Source organism: Sus scrofa, chromosome 17, assembly GCF_000003025.6.
Source record: "Sus scrofa isolate TJ Tabasco breed Duroc chromosome 17, Sscrofa11.1, whole genome shotgun sequence".
NCBI classification, from domain to species: domain Eukaryota; kingdom Metazoa; phylum Chordata; class Mammalia; order Artiodactyla; family Suidae; genus Sus; species Sus scrofa.
In genome coordinates this window covers 1,324,379-1,347,073 of record NC_010459.5, presented here as the reverse complement: position 1 = coordinate 1,347,073, position 22,695 = coordinate 1,324,379, and the positions used below count along the sequence as shown (strand labels likewise).

Sequence of the window (22,695 nt, the reverse complement as noted above, 5' to 3'; positions counted from 1 at the left end):
TGAGGGGCCAAGGTAAATGCTTTGAGCTATGGTAATCAAAAATGAAAGTGTACCTTGCTTGAAAACATTTGCCTGTGTTCCTTCTCTCCAACAGTCTACCAGTAAAAGTTACATTTCTGTTGGTATATTAACTTTGAAAAAAAAAACATAAAAATCTCTTAGACAGTATAGGTCATTCTGCCTAAGCTATACCTAGGATAAGTAGATTTTTCTAAGCAGCAAAGTACTAAGTGTATTGTCTTAGAAAAAGAGTGCAGCAGAGAAGGAAAGTCACTTGGGAACACTCTGGAGGTCACACCTGAGTGTGCCATCATTAGACAGTATGGGTTGACTAGGTCTTGGTTCTCTTGACTCATTGCCTTTCAATTTCTAAGCTGGCATCACCATCTGAAATGCAGGCGTCTTCCACACCGTGGGTCCAGTGGTGATTTTATTTAGCTAAGATTACAAAGCTTTGGCCCCTAGCTTAGTATCAACTGAACCTAGATAGTTCTCATAGGTCATTATCATCACTATCATTTATTTATGAACAATCATACTGATTGGGGGGGGCTAATGAGTTTTGGATGCAGAGGGCATCTGCTAATTACTATCTGACCTCCTTCAAAGCTTTTCTCTCTGTGCCTCAGCTTCCTCATCTCTGAAGAGGAGATAGTAAACATTGATGTGGTCTAAATAACAAGTATGGTCTGAACCCAGTGCCAGAAAAATTTGTGGCACATCATAGGTACTCAGTAAGTGCTATTTTCCCTTTACCATTCCCCCTTCCTTTCTGTGTTTGAGTATAGAAAAGCTTTGTGCCATGTAGTCAGTCACTTTTTATGACTCAGACAGTTGTTGATATCCATGCTGGGAATAATTGCCTGCCCCTGACTTTGTCATAATTCTTGAAATTTGGATGAAGTCAGTACCTAAGAGGAGTTAGGAATCCAGGCTGTCTTTTTCTTCTTTGTGCTCCTTTGCACATGCTTTTATCATAGAACTTATTATACTATTTTGAAATTATTTGTGGTCAATGTGATTTCTCCTCCTCAAAGACCGAACCAAAGTCTCATTCATCCTCAACTTCCCCATGCTTAGCAAAGTGTATGGTTCACTACTCCTGCTATGGTTGTTTCATGCTGCCCCTCTGCAAAGGGGTCCACTTAGACCTGTCCTATTCAACCTGACCAAAAAATGAGTCAATCTGCTTCAAGGTGCCTGGACCTCTTTGAAGGAGAAACAAGTGCCAGCATGCACGTACACACACACACACACACACACCACACACACACTTTGGGTATATTGTCTTAAAATGGAACCAAGTATTAGATGGTCAAATTTTTGAGTTTTTATGGGGAACTTTCCCTTGGAATTGGCTCCCACAGGCACAGCAGTTGATACACAGTGCCTCCTGGTCTTTGCCCAGCTCCATGATAAGGCAAGGAAGCAAATATCTACCAAGACACACATTCTCAGTTGGAGAGACTCATGAGCATGAACAATCTGAGAATAATACAGTTTAGGACACATGGATTACTAATAAGCAGTGGTACTAATGTTGGTTATAACTTGTGAGCACAATCACACTAATTTAATTATTATCCTTTGAATAATTCAGTTTTCAAAGTTGTTGGGAAAGATTGTAATTGCTGTAGAAATTCAGAGACTCAGGATCAGTGTGGGTAGAAAACGATTTCATGTATAAAAATAATTATGATAATAATTAGCATTTGCATACTGCCTTGCAATTTATGAAGTGCTTTTACAGCATTATGTAATTTTGCAAAGGTTATGAACTAGCCCTTAGCTACTATCTGATGCCAATATTAAGCCTCCATGCCAAACCTTGAAAAGAGAGGATTATTAATGCATTGAAAGGCAGAAAATCATCCAAATTCATTGGCAGAGAAATAGATTTATTTGGCATTTCAGAAACTCAAAAACATATCTTTTAAAATAAGCACTTGACCCATATTTTTATTTCATGGTGCTTGGAACTTTTAAAAAAATTCTTTTGGCCAGGGTTTTTTGTTTTTTTTGGTTTTGTTTTGTTTGTTTTTTGCTTTTTAAGGCCGTACCCTGACATATGGAAGTTCCTAGGCTAGGGGTGGAATCTGAGCTACAGCTGCCAGCCTATATCACAGCCACAGTAACGTGGGATCCAAGCTTAGTGTTCAACCTACACCACAGCTCACCACAACGCCAGATCCTTAACCCGCTGAGCTAGCCTAAGAATGGAACCTGCATCTTCATGGATACTAGTCCAGTTTTTACCACTGAGCCACAACGGGAACTCTGTGCAGAGTTTTTGATATGCAATTATAATGATGAAGTTTGCTTACTTGGAACTAAAAGAGTCACAGAACCAGGGGACATTTGATCCTCATTTAGGCACAGAACCTAGAATATCTGATGAAACCACTGAATGTAAGTAGAAGCACAATTAGGAAATACAAGGAGCTGATTAATATTTCGTTTAAAACCAGGTGTCTGTTTCCTAGAGGGAATCCATGCTGTTCTGAAGGATTTTCATTACACCCTGGTCTCCTTCCCACAACCACAACTAAAGGTTGAACTTTCTGTCTCATGAACAGCCTAATCTCATACCAGAAGTTAATAAAACATAAATGAGCTAATCATATGCAAAAGTGGGTAAAAATTAAACTAGAAGTGGAAGAGAACACTATCTGCCACCCTTGGCTCTCCCTCCCTCCCTTTTCTGCCTCTTTGTCCAGCTTTTCCTTCAAAAATGCAAGGGTATCTGAGTGGCCAGGGCCAGGGACATGTTTTTGACTAGATCATCAGCCAAGCTGGACCAAGCAAGTTACTGGATCACACAGGAAGCTAGAATCATCTCGACAGCCACTAAGGCAGCTGAGATCGGAACGAGGGTGTCGTTGGCTCTTCTGTAAGCCTTTCCAGATGTGGCAGCCGCGCGGGCCTGGCGCGGGCCAGGCCGCCGCCTGCAGTCAGCGCTCCCCGGGCCGCAGCGCGAGCCCAGCCGCAATGCTGGGCTCCTGAGGGCGCGGGGCTCGCGCGCGGCTCGCTCGCCCCCGGGCCCGGCGCGCACGCAGCCCGGCCGCCTGGCACGGCGGCAGCCCGCAGCCGGGGAGGAACCTCTGCAGCAGCGGCTCCGCGGGATGGTGGCCGCGCCAAGGCTGCGTTGAAGTCCTCTGGGGCTGCGGCCGATGGGGGACCCAGAGGCCCACGTGATGGCGCGCCCCCTGAGAGCCCCTCTCCGGAGGTCCTTCAGCGATCACATCCGAGACTCCACGGCCAGGGCCCTAGATGTCATTTGGAAAAACACCCGAGACAGACGACTGGCAGGTGAGGGGAGAAAGGGGGAGGGTGAGGACGGGAGGTCTGAAAAGGAAAACTGTTAAATATACAGGCACAGTTATTAACTGCGGTAATTAATGATCTCAAAAGCTGAATAAGTTCATCATTGTCATGGCAATGATGTCAGTCTCCCATGTTGTGGGATTTAACGTTTCTGGAGTGTGTGTGTGTTTGTTTTTAACTCCAACGCCTCTCTGGTCTCTGGTCTGATTATTTCTAGATAAGGTTTTATGTGTTTGGTTTTGTTTTTTTGTTTTTTGTTTTTTGCTTGTTTTTTTTTTTTTTTTAACCTTGAAGAGAAAAGCAAGGTCCTTTTGATGTCAGGAAATCAATGGTGATGAACAAGACGCAAAGCACCGAGGTCTCTTGGGCTGGTGAGGGTGGGCTGTGGAGCTGGTCTGTAGGGGTGGCCGGGTGCCTGTGCAGGAGAGGGGCTGGGGAGGCTGAGTGGCAGGCTGCGCTGCCCATGAAAGCCTGCTGGTATTTCCTCTGGCAGCCTGGGGCTGCTCTGAGTTCCAAGAGGGTGTCAGGTATGCTAGAGGCAGGCATTTGAAATATAATAAAACATAAATACAGTGTACAATTCAAACATTCTAGGGCTCATATGACAGTGACCAAGTGGCAGATTGTTTGAAGGATTATGTTAAGGAAACAGGAAGTTCTGCCCTGATTCCGGTATGAAGAATATTCGTAAATTGATTTAAAAAATAGCGTCTCACGATTAAAAAACCTCCACATCCAGGGAAGGTATCCCAATAGTGTTTAATGGCTTCTTCTTGTTTGCTCTCCAGGTCTGTATACTTATGGCATCTGTAGTGATAGGTCAAAGATTATGTTTTTTTAACCTTTTTGGTTGATCCAGTTGTTTTTCCATATATTGAATGAAGTTCTGAATGGTTAAAAATATTAGAAGTGGCCTCCGAATGTCAATCCAGATTTCTGTGCTCTGTGCTCTTGATGAAAGGCCTTTGACTTTGACCTAATTATCCTGACATGACTTGAAGAGGTGAAAGTTAAGGTTTGTGATTGCGATAAAGCAGATTAAGAACGTAATCGGCCAGTTACATATCATCATAGGCTGTAAATTTGTCCCAAATGCTCATGAAAATCTTTCTTTCTGGTAAACTAAACAACTTGCCCAGGACTAGGAGAGAGTCAATTGTGAAGTCTATCATAAGGTAGGGGAGAGAGAGTAAAATATTTTAAATTTAATCATTTTATTATGGCTTTAGAGTAAAATGTGATATCTTAAAGAAATTCTACTTTACAATTTTTTTTAAGGTGGATTATCTAGTGATAACAGTTTCCAGCTGGCAAGAGGAAGTTTGAGACATATGATATGGGGTATAAAATCCACGGGTATAATTGGTTGACCCTTAAAAAAAATGGTTGCTTTATTGTTGTTTTTCTTTACAAATTCATTGTCCCAAAAGGAAAGATTCCACAAATAATGTCTTACTACAGTTAACACAAAAATGTCTTACTGTGGCTTGGTGTTTTAATTTGAGACTAAGGCTGATTCAAACATTCCTGCCTCCCAGACCTCCTCCTATATTTTCATAAATGAAGAGCTTTTGACAGATGTTGACCTCTTTGAATAAGAATATTGTCCCTGGAAAGTTTCAGTCTCTTCCTTGTCGTTTGTCTGTTGTATATTAATGGTATGTATGTAGTCCAAAGTAGAGCACCAAAGGAAGACCACTCAGAGAGAAACAGTTGCTTTTTACATGTGATGAAAAATTAAACATTTCCCCAGCTTTAACAACAAGTAGGACTTTTGCTTCAGATCCACTGAAGGAAGAAATTCTCCGTATTGTCTGGCCTCTCTAAGATGAGTATGACCTCTAAGGTAATTTGCACAATGGAATATCCAGATACGATGCTTGAAAAGAAAGATCCTTGGCTACTGCAACGGACTCTGATTACTGGGGACTTGGACTCTGTTCACCCCCATGCTTGGCATGCGACTCAGTCAAGTGGAGACCCATTTGATGCACATCCAGACCTCAAGAGCACTTACTTCTATCCTTTTTCTCATACTTTTCCTCTGCACCCAACCCTCCCTTTGACCGGAGCCTAAATATTAGCTGTTAATTATCCACAAAAAGCCACTTCTCTAAACATCAGATCCAGTTTTTATTCTACATCACACTAATTTGCCCTCTCCTGCAGAATAAAGGGCAGTAGAAAGTCCAAACCTCCTGCTTCTCTTATGTTGTGAAATTAATGAGGTGATAGGTTAAAAAGTGTTTGGAAACCTCTAGAGGGAAATACTTCTGTTAATGGCACCTAAAATGTTATTTCCATAATGTTCATTACTTTGATGACTTTCATCAAGTTTCCTCAAAAACTAATCAGAAATTTCAGTTTCTTTCAGAGGTTTTACTTGACCAGAGTGTTTGGCCATGAGACAGAGTTTTAAGTTGCCTTGTTTCCTTGATTGATTTTCTCTCTCAATCATTTAGCTCTTTATTTGTCTTTCCCTCTCTCTCTCTCACAAACACACACACACACACACACACACACACACACACACACACACACACACATACTGTAACTTAACAGTTCCTAGTTCTTCTACCCCAAATGGTGTCATGCAAACCATCATTTACCTCTGTTTGCCTTAAACTTTCTTATGTATAAAACAAGGATTCTGCCTGTTATTTTTAAGGATCCACAGCCGTGTATATACAAAATAGAGTTTCTGCTAGGAAAAGGCCTTCAAGTTGTGAGAGGTGATGGAACAGACTGTCTTAATTGCATCCTCCTTTATATGTAATTGCCTTTTTCTGCCCCACCATAGCACATAGGTGTTCTTTTACTCCTAACCCCTGGCAACCATTATTCCCAATCCCTGATTAGTTCCTAAAAACACAGAATGCATTGTGTTTTCACAGAATTAGAAGTTTGAGGTTAACAGTGGGTGACAGATGGGGTTGACAACCCTCCTCTGGGCAAGTCACGCATCCATCTTACACCTCTTCTGTGTCCTCACCACCCCTCCCCTTGATTACAGGGAGGATTTCATTCCTGAAAACCTCTTGCCCCTTAATCTTTTCATTTAGGCCTTCTTCATTTTTGTGTGTGCTGGCGGATCATTTTAGCATGCTAGTGAAGCCTATGAACCTCTTCTCAGATTGATATTTTTGAATATATAAATAAAATACATAGAATTATAACAGAAAGCAATTAGAATGAAATATAGTAATTAAGGTGTTCAACCCCAAAATTTGTGATATTGCAATATAACCTGAATGAGTTCTATTACAGGCTAATGTTTTCAAAATGTAGGGAAGTAAATATAAAATCACCGTTTGATAAAGATACCCGTGTGTAGGTCGTTACTGCTCAGCTATAATGAATAGCATTGAACTGAACAGTCATCTTTAATCCATCTCCCTGTCATCAGTTGTTATAGACAGGAAATTCTGGGGACACCACCCACATCTAGGTGGGCAACGTGCAGATCTTCGGCTTTCCTGTTTAGTGGCCAAATGGGGCCAGCAACATCACATAAACATCTGTGGACAGAAAACTGCAGTCACCAACAGAAGAAAGGGTGGGGGAAAAACTGTAATTGCAATGTATACATGTAAGGATAACCTGACCCCCTTGCTGTACAGTGGGAAAATAAAAAAAAAAAAAAAAAGAAAACTGCAGTCACGTGGGATCTGGAGCATGTTTGATAACTACCATAGCAGTGGAGGAGGAATGAGTATAAATGAGATTTTGTGATATCTGCAACAACTGTAATGTGATTTGAAAAAGTCTGGTCTCTATTGGTGACAGAGTCACAGGGGCAGCTGATACCATTGTGTGCACAAGGACGATAGTTTCTCAACATTCATAGTTGGAAGAAATGTTAAATCTCTTTTTCATTTTATTTTATTTTATTTTTTGCTTTTTTTAGGGCCAAACCCACAGCATAGTGGAAGTTTCCAGGCTAGGGGTCAAATCAGAACTACAGCTGCCAGCCTACACTGCAAACATAGCAATGCAGGATCTGAGCTGCGTCAGTGACCTACACCACAGCTCACGGCAATGTGGGATCCCCGACCCACTGAGCAAGGCAAGGGATCGAACCCCCATCCTCCTGGATACTAATTGGATTCGTTTCTGCTGTGTCACAATGGGAACTCCAAGAAATGCTATATTTCAATTAAAGTTTAGGGACAATTAAAATGTGATTTTTCCCTATTCAAGTTCATGGACACCTTGACTTCTATCCATAAACCCTAAATTAAAAATCCCTGCTTAGTACTTAACTGTGATTTTCAAATAGGTCTAGTCAAAAATTCTTATAGACCGAAATGCTGGGCTTTTATACATGAGATGGCTGGAATTCTTTGACGTATATTTGACAAAGTTTCACAAACAAGTTTGGGCTGATGCACCAATAAGACTGTCTCTAAGGAAACGAAAAAAAAACCAAAATTCAGATAAGACAGAGAGAGATGAAAGTAAGTCAAAACCCAGGCAACACATATAGCTTTCATCAATTTGGAAGGTGAGATGAATAAATAAACAAAAAGGAAATTAAATATTAGTTCTTATTTAATAACATCCAATAAGATGAGAATAACTCCTGTAGTGCAAAACACATTGATTTTTTTTTTTAAGTTCTCTGTTGTCTCTGTTAAGGAAACATGACGTAAGAGGAAACTATGTCACTAGTCTATTGCTAAACATTTAAGAGAAAGAAGAGAAACTGAATGGCCCATAAAGAAATTAGGAAATGTTAGACCAGCCTCAATCCTGGTGAGATTCAATGGACATAAAGTAAATACTTCAAATATCTACATTAGGTTGGACCCCACCCCACCCCCCCAGCCCCGGCATACTTTGTTGAGTGTTCAGCATCTTCTTTCTTTTATGAAGTATATTTTTACATTTCAGCTAACCAGGTCCCCAGTTCACCAGCAAAAAGAATGCCTGACATACTGTGCAATATGTTGGCTCTGAATTCAGTAGGGCATCAAGAATTCTGGCCCATTTCCCATGTCAGGCAACCACAAACACTGACTCCTGTGAACTGTTTTCTGCTTATTGGTTCACCATGAAAAGCAAGTAAGGGCAAATATAATGCCTTTTAACCAAGAGTGATGTATGCCTTGAAATATGCAGACTCCTCCAGTAAACAAAGGCTTCTCTAGATGAATGCAACAAGATAGAGCATTTCAAAGGGCCGGAGAGACAAACGTTACTGATGCTTCGTGAGACTCAGTCACATTTCTGGAGGGTGGATGTGAGCATATATTAAATTAGGTATTACTATTTTCAATAAAAAAAGAAGCATGTTGATTGTAAGGCCAGCTTTGATGAGAAGGAACATAATATAATGGCTAAGAGAGCTGGCTGTGACATCAGACTGCCTAAGTTTCAATCCTGATTCTTATACTGGGTAACTTTGAGCAAGCTAGTGTGTTCCTCACCAATACAAAAAGGATGATAATAATACCTATGTCACAAAATTGTTTGAACTGCTATACAAAGTACTTAGAGGCATTGGCATAAGTAAGCCCTTATCAGTCCTGGTTGATATAACTACTCTTTTCCTTATGTCCTACTTGCAAAGCAGCTCCAACGCTATAGTGTGACACCCCTATAATTTGCCAAAGCCTTTGGGCAAAAGTAGTTCAACTAGTCCAAAAAAATGAAAAGAAAAGGTCACATTTCAATGGCAAATGAGATTTTCTCCTGTGCTTATGGAGCAAAACTAAGAATCTAATGAAGGTGACTCTTGCGCAGACCATGCTGAAATCCAAAATGATGTGACTTGAGAATAACTGTTTTCACACATTGATGAGGGAATCAGCTCTTGCATATGGGTTTGTCAGGCTAGATATACAATATCTGAATGTTTTCCCAAGCAAGTTGGAACCTGCTTTGAGAATTGCTATATAGATGGAGCCAAACACTGGAAAGAGCAGCCTCACCAGCAGGCTGAGGTTTCAAGCATGTGGCTCAGCTCTGGGATAAGAAAAAGTATGCTCACCATCAAGGGTGCCACTTGAAAGGGATATTTTGCACACCTCTCTTTCAGGTGCAAAACTTGTGTCAACTTTCTTCATTTAAAACAGTATGTGTGAGCCATCTGCATAGTTGGCCAAAGCTCATTATAATTACGATAAAGAGGTGCGCCCAAAGTCAAAGTCTTGCTATATTAGTCACAGGTTTGCCTAAGCATCAGACGCTATATCATGAAGCCAAAACTGGATTTGAAAGAACATTCCATTGGAAGGTCTCTATTCCAGAGGAATGATTAAGGAGTAGATGAAAGTTAAACTTGCCATTGTATGTGTTTTTCAGTTTCTGGTTCTCATCACTTCAGAATAAACTGCCATTCTTAAGAAAGAGGGTGTGCCGTCCAGAAGGCCTGTGTTGGAGCAAGTTATGTGTGATGGTGATGGGTTTGCATTGACCCTTCTGTGCTGTTCACCCATTGCTTAAAAACAACCACTGCTGGTTTTGAAGCATTTGCTTGGAATTGTTGATGAAGACCTAACCATGGAAAAGACCAAAGTTATTCATCCCCTTAAATTACTCATCCAAACTCACAACTGTGGTGCTCGTTACTTTTATCAGACACAGCAAAAGACTAGGCAGCTAATACAAACCCAATATTTTTTATAATATGAACTAAATATTGTACCCAGCAGTAGATAGTTACTATCAGTGGATGCATTCTTTATGACAAAAATATAATAACAGTAATTAAGTTGACATTTGATTGCCTGCTAAGTGCCAGAACCTGTGCTGAAAGCTTTAAAAGCATTTTCCCATTTAATCTTCAAAATCATCCTGAGAAATATATACTACTATTTTTATTCCCATTTAGGGTAGGGTATTTTTTGGCAATACCTTAACAATCTATTAGTGAATATCCATGCACAAAACTCAGAAACATTCAATTTTGCCCATCATCATTAATTAATCTCACAAATATTTATTGAGAACCTATCATGTGCAAAACACTGTGCTAGGCACCGAAGGACAAACAAAACACACCCAGTCCTTAACTGCCAGCCTGAAGATGACATCTGAATGTTACCTTTGAATTTAAGAGGGACTCAGCATGAGGAATGTCAACCCCATTTGATTAAGGAAGAACTATACCATGTCTCTTGAACACTGAGGGGCATCTGAAACTCAATACTCATTTGTTCCTTAAACCAGTGACGTTTGGGGGGAGGTGAGACAAGACACACTGGGAAGGGGCAGTAGTGGAAAGAGCAGATGTGGCTTTTAAAAGTATACTTGATTGATTTATTGTTTCCGTAATGCAAACCGCCTCTTGCAAGATGCTGAAGATAAAGAAATCATGGGTGGGACACCAACATAAAGGTTGAGAAATAACAGTTTAAACTGCATACACCTATGGGCCCAACACCTCTTGTGAGCGGCGTAACCTGAAAATAAATCAATAAATGAAACTATCAGTGGGCAAGCACCCTGGTGGAGCCAGGGGAGACCCTCTTTGTAAAGAAGGGTCAGGATTTCCCATTGTGGCACAGCAGAAATGAATCCAACTAGGAACCATGAGGTTGCAGGTTCGATCCCTAGCCTTGCTCAGTGGGTTAAGGATCTGGCGCTGCCGTGAGCTGTGGTGCAGGTCGCAGGTGCAGCTTGGATCTGGCATTTTTGTGACTCTGGTGCAGGCTGATTCTACCCCTAGCCTGGGAACCTCCATATGCCTTGGGTGTGGCCCTAAAAAGCAAAAAAAAAAAAAAAAAAAAAAAAAAAAGTCAGACAAGTTAGTGCATCTTTCCTAATTAGCTGGCCATTCTCTTTATGGGACAAAGATTCATTACTTCCAAAGGGCTATCAGGACCTATCTTTCATCATTTTTTTAAGAAGAGATGCAAACTTTTTTCAGAGCTGAAATGTACTAAAGTTAAAAATATACCTCTATCTAAAGCAAGGTGCTTTTGACTGATTGACAAATCAGAATGAACTAAACCTGAAAGTTGTGCTTTATATTTGTTTGGTCTCATATCTTATGGGCTGTAGACCCAAAATAGATTGTCCTAAGTCTTTTGATGGTCTATAGAATTTCTTATGGAAATAAACTGGAAGTACAGGCATCTTTTTTTCCCATAATAAGCAAGATATTCCTTTTTTTAATTTTTAAAAGAAAAGAAAACTGATAGATGAGTTGTATTTATAAATGACATAATTATTATACCTCAATAAAAATATATCATATTATCATATTCTTAAATGCTTACTAGTTGCCAAGGTTATATCATATTCTGAGCAAAAAAGTTCTTGAGATGAAAGAATTTAAGGCTTAAATATACAGTCATAGTGAAGCAATTCTATAGCTTCATATATATAAAATGATCTAAACAAATTTTAGTCCATTTCAGCCAGACTTATCAAGAAAAAAAGAGGACTCAAATCAATAAAATTAGAAATGAAAAAGGAGAAGTAACAACAGACATCACAGAAATACAAAGGATAATAAAAGACTACTATATGCAACTATACATCAATAAAATGGACAACATAGAAGAAATGGACAAATTCTTAGAAAAGTACAATCTTCCAAGACTTAACCAAGATGAAAGAGAAAAGATGAATGGACCCATCACAAGAACTGAAATTGAAACTGTGAGTAAAAAACTTCCAGCAAACAAAAGTCCAGGACCAGATGGCTTCACAGATGAATTCCATCAAACATTTAGAGAAGAGCTAACACCTCTCCTTCTGAAACTATCCCAAAAAATTGCAGAGGAAGGGATACTCCCAAACTCATTTTAGGAGGCCACCATCACCCTGATACCAAAACCAGACAAAGATACCACAAAAAAAGAAAACTACAGGTCAATTTCACTGATGAACATAGATGCAAAAATCCTCAACAAAATACTAGCAAACTGCATCCGACAATACATTAAAAGGATTGTACATCACGATCAGGTGGGATTTATCCCGGGGATGCAAGCATTCTTCAATATCTGCAAATCAATCTGTGATACACCACATTAATAAACTGAAGAATAAAAACCATATGATCCTCTCAATAGGTGCAGAAAAAGCCTTCGACAAAATTCAACACCCATTTCCAATGAAAACCCTTCAGAAAGTGGGCAAAGAGGGAACCTACCTCGACATAATAAAGTCCATATATGACAAACCCACAGCTAACATCATTCTCAGTGGTGAAAAGCTGAAAGAATTCCTGCTGAGATCAGGAACAAGACAAGGATATCTGCTCTCGCCACTACTCTTCAACATAGTTTTGGAAGTCCTAGCCACAGCAATCAGAGAAATAAAAGAGATAACAGGAATCCAAATTGGAAAGGAAGAAGTAAAACTATCACTATTTGCAGATGACATGATACTATACCTAGAGAATCCTAAAGACTCTACCAGAAAACTGTTAGAGCTCATCGATGAATTTGGCAAAGTCACAGGATACAAAATTAATACACAGAAATTGACAGCATTTCCATATGCTAACAATGAAAGATCAGAAAGAGAAATTAGGGAAGCAATCCTGTTTACCACCACATCCAAATGAATAAAATACCTAGGAGTAAACCTACCTAAGGAGACAAAAGACCTGTACTCTGAAAACTCTAAGACACTGTTGAAAGAAATCAAAGATGACACAAATAGATGGAAAGACATACCATGCTCTTGCATTGGAAGAGTCACTATTATCAAAATGACCATACTACCCAAGGCAATCTACAGATTCAATGCAACCCCTATCAAATTACCAAGGACATTTTTTACAGAACTCGAAGAAAATATTTTAAAGTTTGTTTGGAAGCACAAAAGACCCAGGATAGCCAAAGACATCCTGAAAAAGAAAAATAGAGCTGGAGGAATCAGGCTCCCGGACTTAAGACTATACTACAAAGCTACAGTCATCAAAACCATATGGTGCTGGCACAAAGACAGACATATAGATCAATGGAACGAGATAGAAAGCCCAGAATTGAACCCACACACCTACAGCCAACTCATCTATGACAAAGGAGGCAAAAATATACAATGGAGAAAGGACATCTTGTTCAATAAATGGTGCTGGGAAAACTGGACAGCCACATGGAAAAGAATGAAATTAGAACACTCCTTAACACCATACACCAAAATAAACTCAAAATGGACTAAAGACCTAGATATAAGACCAGACACTATAAAACTCTTGGAGGAAAACATAGTCCAAACACTCTCCGACGTAAATGACAGCAACATCTTCTCAGATCCACCTCTTAGAGTAATGACAGTAAAAACAAAAATAAACAAATGGGACCTAATCAAACTTCAAAGTTTCTTCACAGCAAAGGAAACCCTAAACAAAACAAAAAGACAACCCACAGAATGGGAGAAAATCTTTGCAAATGAATCAACTGACAAAGGATTAATCTCCAAAATTTATAAACACCTTCTGCAGCTCAATACCAAAAAAAACAAACAACCCCATCAAAAAATCAGCAGAAGATCTAAACCGACCATTCTCCATAGAAGACATACAGATGGCCAAGAAAGACATCAAAAGATGTTCAACATCACTCATATTAGAGAAATGCAAATCAAAACCATGATGAGGTATCACCTTACACCAGCCAGAATGGCCATCATCCAAAAGTCTACAAACAATAAGTGCTGGAGAGGGTGTGGAGAAAAAGGAACCCTAGTACACTGTTGGTGGGATTGCAAATTGGTGCAACCGCTGTGGAAAGCAGTATGGAGATTCCTCAGAAAACTAAACATAGAACTACGATTTGATCCAGCATTCCCACTCCTGGGCATCTATCCAGAGAAAACCACGACTTGAAAAGACACAGGTGCTCCAGTGTTCATTGCAGCACTATTTCCAATAGCCAAGACATGGAAACAACCTAAATGTCCATCGACAGAGGAGTGGATCCAGAAGATGTGGTACATATACACAATGGAATGTTACTCAGCCATTAAAAGAAACAAAATACCGGCATTTTTAGCAACATGGATGGACCTAGAAATTATCATGCTAAGTGAAGTCAGCCATACAATGAGACACCAGCATCAAATGCTATCACTGACATGTGGAATCTGAAAAAAGGACAGGATGAACTTCTTTGCAGAACAGATACTGATTCACAGACTTTGAAAAACTTATGGTCTCCAGAGAAGACAGTTTGGGGGGGGGATGCGCTGGGGGAATGGTATGGAAATCCTATAAAATTGGACTGTGATGACCATTGTACAACTATAAATGTAATAAATTCATTGAGTAATATAATTAATTAATTAATTAATTAATTAATTAAAAAATAAAATTTTAGTCCATTTCAGATCAGTGACATTCTGGATTACTTTCAATAGTTTGAAAATTAATTATCTACCCAATGCAGAGGTTAATTAAATCAATGAGAAAATTAAAGAAGATATGAACTTGCATTAATAATGATTTTTATCAGTTTTCACATTTTATTTAAGGTATATTTTAATATGCTTTAATACGTGTCAATATATTCACATATCATGGCCTCATTTTCTCCAAGAGGTGCCTTCACTAATATATTACAAAGAATCTAGTTAATTGTGGCATCTTACTATTACCAGGTAAAGATGCCAAAGGATGAACGAAAGCAGGAAATTTGAACATTTCATTTTCAAATAAGAGGCTTTAGAACCAGAGAAAACAGGTACCATGGCTCAGAAACAGAGAAAATGGGTGACATGGCTTAGTCACAGAGAAAATATATAACATAGACACTGTACAATCAGGAAGGCAAACAGAACATCCACTGAAACAGAGTAAAATAAAAAGAGAGTTTTTATACTGGATGGGCCTAACCTTTTACTAACTACAAATCAGCTAATATTGATTATGCACCGACTACCTGCATGCTACGTGGTAGAAGCGATATAGAGATAAATTGAAACTGTCTCTGTACTTCTGTAGTCTAGAGTCTATTTGGCAGGAAAAAAGTAACCTACAGAGAAAACGAGGCTCTAAGACGTATTTGACAGATACCATAAGGTACTTGTTGAGCCAATCAATATCTGTCCCTCCCTCCTTCCTTCTCTCCTTTTTTCCTCCCTCTTTTGGTCCTTCCCCACTCTTGCCCTTTCTCCGCCTCCCTCCTCTCTGCATCATGAGCTGACTGCCACCCAAGTGCACTATAACGAAAGGACAGCCACACTGTTTCATCAGTACTGTTTTTTCTGTACCTTGGTAGAGTCATGCTCATTTGTACCTCAGTGAACTTGATTTATAAGTGAAAATTTCCTTGGCTTAGCTAACTGTTCAAGTCGTGAGTACCACTTTTCCATTATTGCGCATAAAAATGAAAATGTTTGAATCATTGCAGAGAAGAGCCTCTATGTCACTATGAGGATGTGACAGTGGTGATGGGTGTTGTGTGTGTGTGTGCACACCAAGAGGGTGGTAAATACGGGGAGTGCATATTGAAAAACATTTTCACAGTAACATTGGTGTGTTCAGCCAGGTAAGGTATTTGGACATTGCTAACCATCTGAAAAAATCCTCAACACTAGTAACTGGACTGATTCACCTGGTTGCTTCTTCCAGTGAATACAAGTAAAAACGTTAAGTATGCCAGTGTACTTTATGATTTTATTCCCAGTGTAGGCTGAGATGGTCATTGACCCGCACTTTGCACTCGGTCTAATGCAAATGTGTTCCAGATGGAAACTTCAGTAAGGGCTTGAGAGTGGCAACCAGGAAGTGGAGAGAGCAGAAGGCCATTTTGATGATTTGCCAAGATACTGAATGTGTCTCTGCATTATTTGATGGTAAAAGTATCTTCGTGTTTAATTCGGTGTCATGACAGAGAGATTTGGTTTTGATCCTCTACAGCAGGAATCTCCAATTAGTAAATTATTTCAGTCAAGAACTGAAACTATTAATAAAAAATAAAGTAACAACTTCTGGACAAATGGAAATCACTAAGAATAGCAAAAAATAAAGTAAAGTAAAAGCATGGCATATTATTCCTTACTGAAATCTTGTTTGGTGATCTCTGAACATCCTGACACCAAAAATCACTTTTCTCTCTCTTGACTCTCTGTCTCTTTAGGGGACTTATTATTAGTATGAACACATATAGGCAGTTGTGCACACACACAAACACACACATCCCTCGGGAAGCCATGACTTCAGGGAAACTCTCTTCATAAAAGATTAAGAATCCCTGATTTACAGGATGCTGATGTAAAAGTCACAACACAGCATCTGGTTGTTGACAGCTTGGAGTGGGGTCAGGGGTTCAGCCCATTTAATGATGTCTAGACTTTGTTTTATCTTGTAGATTTTTTGTGACATATTTAGTTTTTTGCAGACAACTCTCAAATCCCTGACTCAGCATTCAGTGTGGTTCCGTTTATCACAAGCCATCGTCTCTAATCTGGTTTTGAATAGCAGGATGTTGTAGGTCCATATTGAAGTGTGACCTCTGAATGTTTTCCATTCATGCTTGATTACTATATCCTAGAGGTCTAGACAGTGTTATTGGTTTCTCACCAACATAAACATCTGGTGAAACAAAGAAAACTAAACTAGATGAGTAAGGACATTCCTAATATACCTTTACAACATGCTATATTTAAAATACAACTTTTTAAAACGAAGCCCATCTCAGGTTGAAAAGGATGCCATCAAATGTATTGTTTTTCAACTCTGATAAGGCAGCCTTTGGACTGTAATTTTTCACCGATGAAAATGAGTTTGAACATGTACTTTCAGACTGCAATAGAAACATCTTTCCTTTGTGCTATTATAAGAAGCTAGAATTTCATTTCATGAATTTCAGCCAAATGAAATTAGCACACACATGTTGACTCATGTGTAGCTCCTGGGTGGACAAATGAGATGACAAACCAATGGGGGCAGGAAGGGAGGTGATGGGACAAAACCCACAGCAGTGTGGGGATGAGTATGATACTAAGCCTTCTCAAGTCTTATTTCACAGGGGTAAATTTTCAGATCCTAAGAGTTACTGATTTATTTGAACTGTGCAAAGAGCTTATTTAAGAGCCAGAACCTATCAGAGTAGAATACTGTGCCTGTGAGTCACAGAGAAAGAACGAAACCCTTTGTTTCATTCTGGGGCTACAGACCACCTGCAACCAAACACCAACAAAACTTGCCTGGAGCCGCGAGCACCAAGTTGGATGATGTAGAAGGGTGACAAAACCATGCAGAGTTTTTGCCTTATTTGTGTCCTTTGCATGCAGATGGCACATATAGTAAAACTGTGAGAACAACACTGGAAATGTTACACTTAAGATACTGTAAAGTTATGAAATGTACATTTAGTAAGGAATTCCAATTATGTACAACATCTTGTTCATAGTATTAATAAGCTTCTTTCTTTTTTTGGCTAGAATAAGAAAGAAAGATAACGTTTTCTTTCAGGCCTTCAGTTGTCATTTGTATAAATTGGTGACTTAGAACCCAAGTTGTATTTCCAGCGAGAGCTCTTTGACGTGGTATAATCATTGCACAACTGAAGATAAACACGGAGTGTAAACCTGAGAAAAATGATTTCAAAGTGGAGCCTGAAAATCTATTGTAAATGCCCTTTTTCCCGACTTAAGACAATAACAACAGACTATGGCTGGCCTCTCTGTGCATACCCCAAGGATTAGCCGGCACATCAGAGCCGAGGGTTAATAGGCTGGGAAAGGGGGGAAAAAATAAACATTTAATTTTAAAAAAAAGGAAAAGAAAATAAGAAAATGGAGCGTGGGGAGGGCCTTAACAGGGAGATGAGGGCAACCTGCCACCCACTGATGCCGGCAGGAGGCATGGGTCAAACCGGTGCACCCACCTTCTCAGCCACTGCCACACACATTCCAAGTTCCCATTCTTGTGAGGCCAGTTCTCAGAAGGTGTTTTTATTTCTGTGACCCTGAGCATGACTCCCACTTTTCTCATGAAGTATTCCTGGAGTGAACCTTCTTGGCCTTCCATCCTCATTAGTCCCACCACTGACCCACACATACTCCGACTCTCTGGCTTCTTTTGTGACTGTCTCCTTTTCCTTTACCCAGTTTATACTGAATGTGAGCTACCAGGTTGAATCAGTTCAGAACACATAATCTGTCCTGTGCGTGCCTGCTTCCTTTTCCATATTTTTCTCCCTGTTGCAATTTAAAGTATTCTGACTGATTAATAGGAACCATGATGTGACCTATCCACAGGTCTCTATATAAAAGAGCATGCTTTTGAATCACAGTACCTTATGTAATGTCTCTTTTTAAAAGTGGAGTCTAGGAAAGTGACATTTTGCAACTATTATTGTGACGAAAAAAAGCTGCCCCACACCTTGGACCAGTTCAGTTCTAAAGGTCAAAAGCCAAGTGCTTTTAATAACTTTTTAAGAGTAAGTAATCCTTGCTCGCTTTGAAGACTGAAGCATGTACTAATTGCTTTTGTAAAATGAAGTTGATGTTGCTTTAGCTAATGGTGCGTGCAGTCCTACCCTGGGACATTTGATCACAGTCTCTCATGTGGCTTAAGTTGCTGTTTTCATAACATACTTGTTTCTTTGATTCGATACAGTCCGGGTCACATTTGAAATCATTACCTTTGCTTTCCAAAAAAATTCTGTCCAAAAACATCTTTAGATATGTTATCAATTAACTAATAACAAGATTAGCATCACTAAATATTTTAGACAAACCAGAAACCCATATATCAAGCACTAAAGTAATAAAACTTGTTTTACTTTAATAATTAAAATTAGTTTAAAATTTTTAAATTTAAAATTACTCTGTGCCCCTTCTGGATCCCATCCCCTTCTTCATCTTCCTCCCCATTTCCCCTTGAAATTCCAGTCCTGAACTTAGGGTTTAATCATTCCCATACTGGTTTCGCACTCTCATTACATACGTAAGCAAGCCGAAACAATATTAGTTAATAGTTTTCACATTTAAAAAATTTAAGTGGGACCATACTACATATATCCTTCTTCACCTCGCTTTGCTTAGAATTATATTTTTGAGTATAATTTTTTATCAATTACATTTTTATTGAAGTATAGTTGATGTACAGTATTACATACAGGTATGTAATATAGTGGTTCAAAATTTTTTTTTCACAATATACAATTTTATTTTTATTTTTTTTATAATTTTTTTTATTTTCCCACTGTACAGCAAGGGGTTCAGGTTATCCTTACATGTATACATTACAATTACATTTTTTCCCCCACCATTTGTTCTGTTGCAACATGAGTATCTAGACAAAGTTCTCAATGGTTCAAAATTTTTAAAGGATATACTCCATTTATAGTTATTGTAAAATGGAGGCTATATTCCCTGTGTTATACTGTATATCCTTGTAGCTTATTTTATAATAATAGTTGTACCTCTTGATCCCCTACCCCTGAATTTCCCTTCCCCTCTTCCTTCACCCCATCCCACCTGTAGTTTTATTTTTTAATTTATTTTTTATTAAAGTATAGTTGATTTATAATGTTGGGCCAGTTTTTACTGTACAGCAAAGTGATACATTCTTTTTCTTATATCATCTTTCATCAAGGTCTATCCCAAGAGATTGGATATAGTTTCCTGGACTATACAGTAGGATCTCATTGCTTATCCATTCTAAATGTAATAGTTTGCATCTGCTAACCCCAAACTCCCAGTCCATCTGTGAGTCTTTTTTGTCATTGTTATATTCACTAGTTTGTTATGTTTTTTGATCCCACATATATGTGTTATCATATGGTATTTGTCTTTCTTTTTGTGACTTATTTCACTTTAATACCCTCCAAGTCCATCCATGTTGCTGCAAATGGAAAAATTCATTCTATTTAGTAGCTGAGTAGTATTCGTTGTGTGTGTGTGTGTGTGTGTGTGTGTGTGTGTGTGTCCTAGCTTCTTTATCCATTCATCTGTTGATGGACACTTAAGTTGTGTCTATATCTTGGCGATTATAAATAATGCTGCTATGAACATTGGGATACATGTATCTGTTCAAATTACTGTTCTGGAGTGGTTTTTTGGGGATATATACCCAAAAGTGGAATTCCTGGGTATAATCCATATGGTAGTTCTATTTTCAGTTTTTTAATAAACCTCCATACTGTTTTCCACATTGGCTGCACTAATTTATATTCCCACCAAGTATACACATCCTTGCCAACATTTGTTATTTGTGTTCTTTTTGATGATAGCCATTTTTACAGGTGTGAGGTGATATTTCATTGTGGTTTTGACTTGCATTTCCCTGGTGATTAGTGATGTTGAGCTTCTTTTCATGTGTTTATTAGCCATCTTCATTTCTTCTTTTGAAAAATGTCTACTCAGGTCTTCTACCTATTTTTTAATCAGGTTGCTTGAGGTTTTTTTGTTCGTGTTTTTTAATGTTGACTTGTAAGAGCTGTTTGTATATGTTGGATATTAACCCCTTATTGCTCATATCATTTGCAGATATTTTCTCCCATTCAGTAGTATGTCAAGGTGTGTTCTACCTGTTTTCCTCTGAATTATAGAATTAAACAATATTGAAACATAAAGATCATTTCTTCTTATTACTATTATATGAACATGCCATACTTATTCATCTCTCTGTTAGAGACATTTAGGTTGTTTCAATTATATGCTATTACAAGCACTGTTTTTAAGAATAAATCATATTGTTCATACCTCCATGTACATATGTGTAGACGTTTCTCTGTGACAGAGCAATTCATCTAAAGATAGAATTTTATAGTAAGATATGCACAGCTTTTATGGCCAAACTGTTCAACATGTATTACCCACCAATGGTATATAAGAATACCCAATATAGAAGAGAATTTTTCAAATGCTAAAAAAGTCATAGAATATTTACTTTAAAAAATACAAAAAATGTAAACAATATAGAGAAGCTATTAACAAAGTCACATTTATATATGTGTGTGTATATAGATGCATATAACTATATGTTTCCATGAATATATGTTCATATACATAAATAAATTCATATATGTATTTCTCATATAAATATATCATGAAGAGTTTTAAAATTATTAATAGAATTATGAGGCTAGATAAATAAGGTTTGGAATGAATAATAATAAATAATATTTCATTTTTGAGCTAAAATGTAATTAAGTATCTGTTTAAAGGTGATAATAAACATCAAGTTCATTTATGCCTCTTCTGGGCCCATATTTGGGCACAAATGCGGCTTAGGTAGGTGATGAGGATAGAAAATGGAAGGAAAGTCTGAAAATTAAAGGAAGCAAAAGGAATGTGATTCAGAGATAACATCCTTCCCATAACCTATATTAAGAAATTCCCTGAGCAGTTTCCGTCAATGGCTCAGAGGTAACAAGCCTGACTAGTATCCATGAGGACGTGGGTTTGATCTCTGGCCTTGCTTGATTTGACCCCTGGTTAAAGATCCAGCATTACCATGAGCTGTGGTGTAGGTCACAGACACGGTTTGGATCTGGCATTGCTGTGGCTGTGGTGTAGGCTAGCAGTTGCAGCTCCGATTATTTGACCCTTAGCCTGGGAACCTCCATATGCCGTGAGTAAGGCCCTAAAAAGCCAAAAAAAAAAAAAAAAAAAAAAGGAAATTCCCTGGAATTAAGTGTGAAAACCTGGCATATATATAAATCATGTCCTGTCACTCCTCAACTCAAAACCCTCTAGTTCTCCAGTTACCTCAACACTTTGAATAAAATCTGTTCTGTGGTCAAGAAGTCTTTACCTGACATGGGGCCTGCCTGCCTCTCCTAAGTCACCTCCTTATATTCTTCCCCCAGTTCACTCCTCCCTATACACTGTGGCCTCTGCTGTTCCTCAGAAACTGTTGTTTCCTCATCTGGAAAAAAACTTTTCCCAGATAGCCTTGTGGCTCTCTCCCTCACTTCATTCAGGTCTCCAAAAAATGTTATCTTGACTGAGAGGCCCTTCTGGCTCATTCTGTTAAAATCACATTCTCCTGTCAACCAGTTGCAATCCAGTTATCCTAGTGTGTTATCTCTTTGTTTATTGCCTCTATCTCTCTCCTACAATCTAAGTTCTTCTTTGAAGCCGAGACCAAGTGCATATACACATATTGCCAAGTGCAGAAATGCATAGGAGAATAATGTATATCAAAATATACAAGTACATTTTGTAAATGACCAACTAAAAGAAAAAAATAGATATCAGGAATTTGAGGCAAAATGTCTCTTTCTGAATCAACCAAACATTTAGAAGCTGTTTGAATCAGTACCTTCTCCCTTATACATCACATGTATTATTTTTCAGTAATTATTCCTGGAATATATTCTTGCTTCGGTATTGATAATTCCTAAAGCTCAAGCTACCATACATATAAATGTGGTAGACATTGTACCCATTGCACATCAGTTGAGATTTTTCCTCTCTCCATCTATCTTTACCTGTCCTATCCTCACCCTTAAA

The 22,695-nt window shown here is 38.6% G+C and overlaps 1 protein-coding gene across 13 annotated transcripts in view; it reads left to right on the top strand.

The window, feature by feature from the left end:
• DLC1 (DLC1 Rho GTPase activating protein) overlaps window positions 1-22,695 on the top strand; it is a 467,463-nt gene that overhangs the window by 290,098 nt on the left and 154,670 nt on the right. The window contains exon 1 of one of the 13 annotated variants that reach the window (XM_021077724.1): window positions 2,959-3,309. The exons of the other annotated variants lie outside the window; for them this stretch is intronic. Coding sequence (XP_020933383.1) covers window positions 3,171-3,309 — 139 coding nt within the window. The 5' untranslated portion in view covers window positions 2,959-3,170. Of the gene's footprint in view, window positions 1-2,958; window positions 3,310-22,695 lie in introns of those variants that run through there. 13 annotated transcript variants of the gene reach the window in all.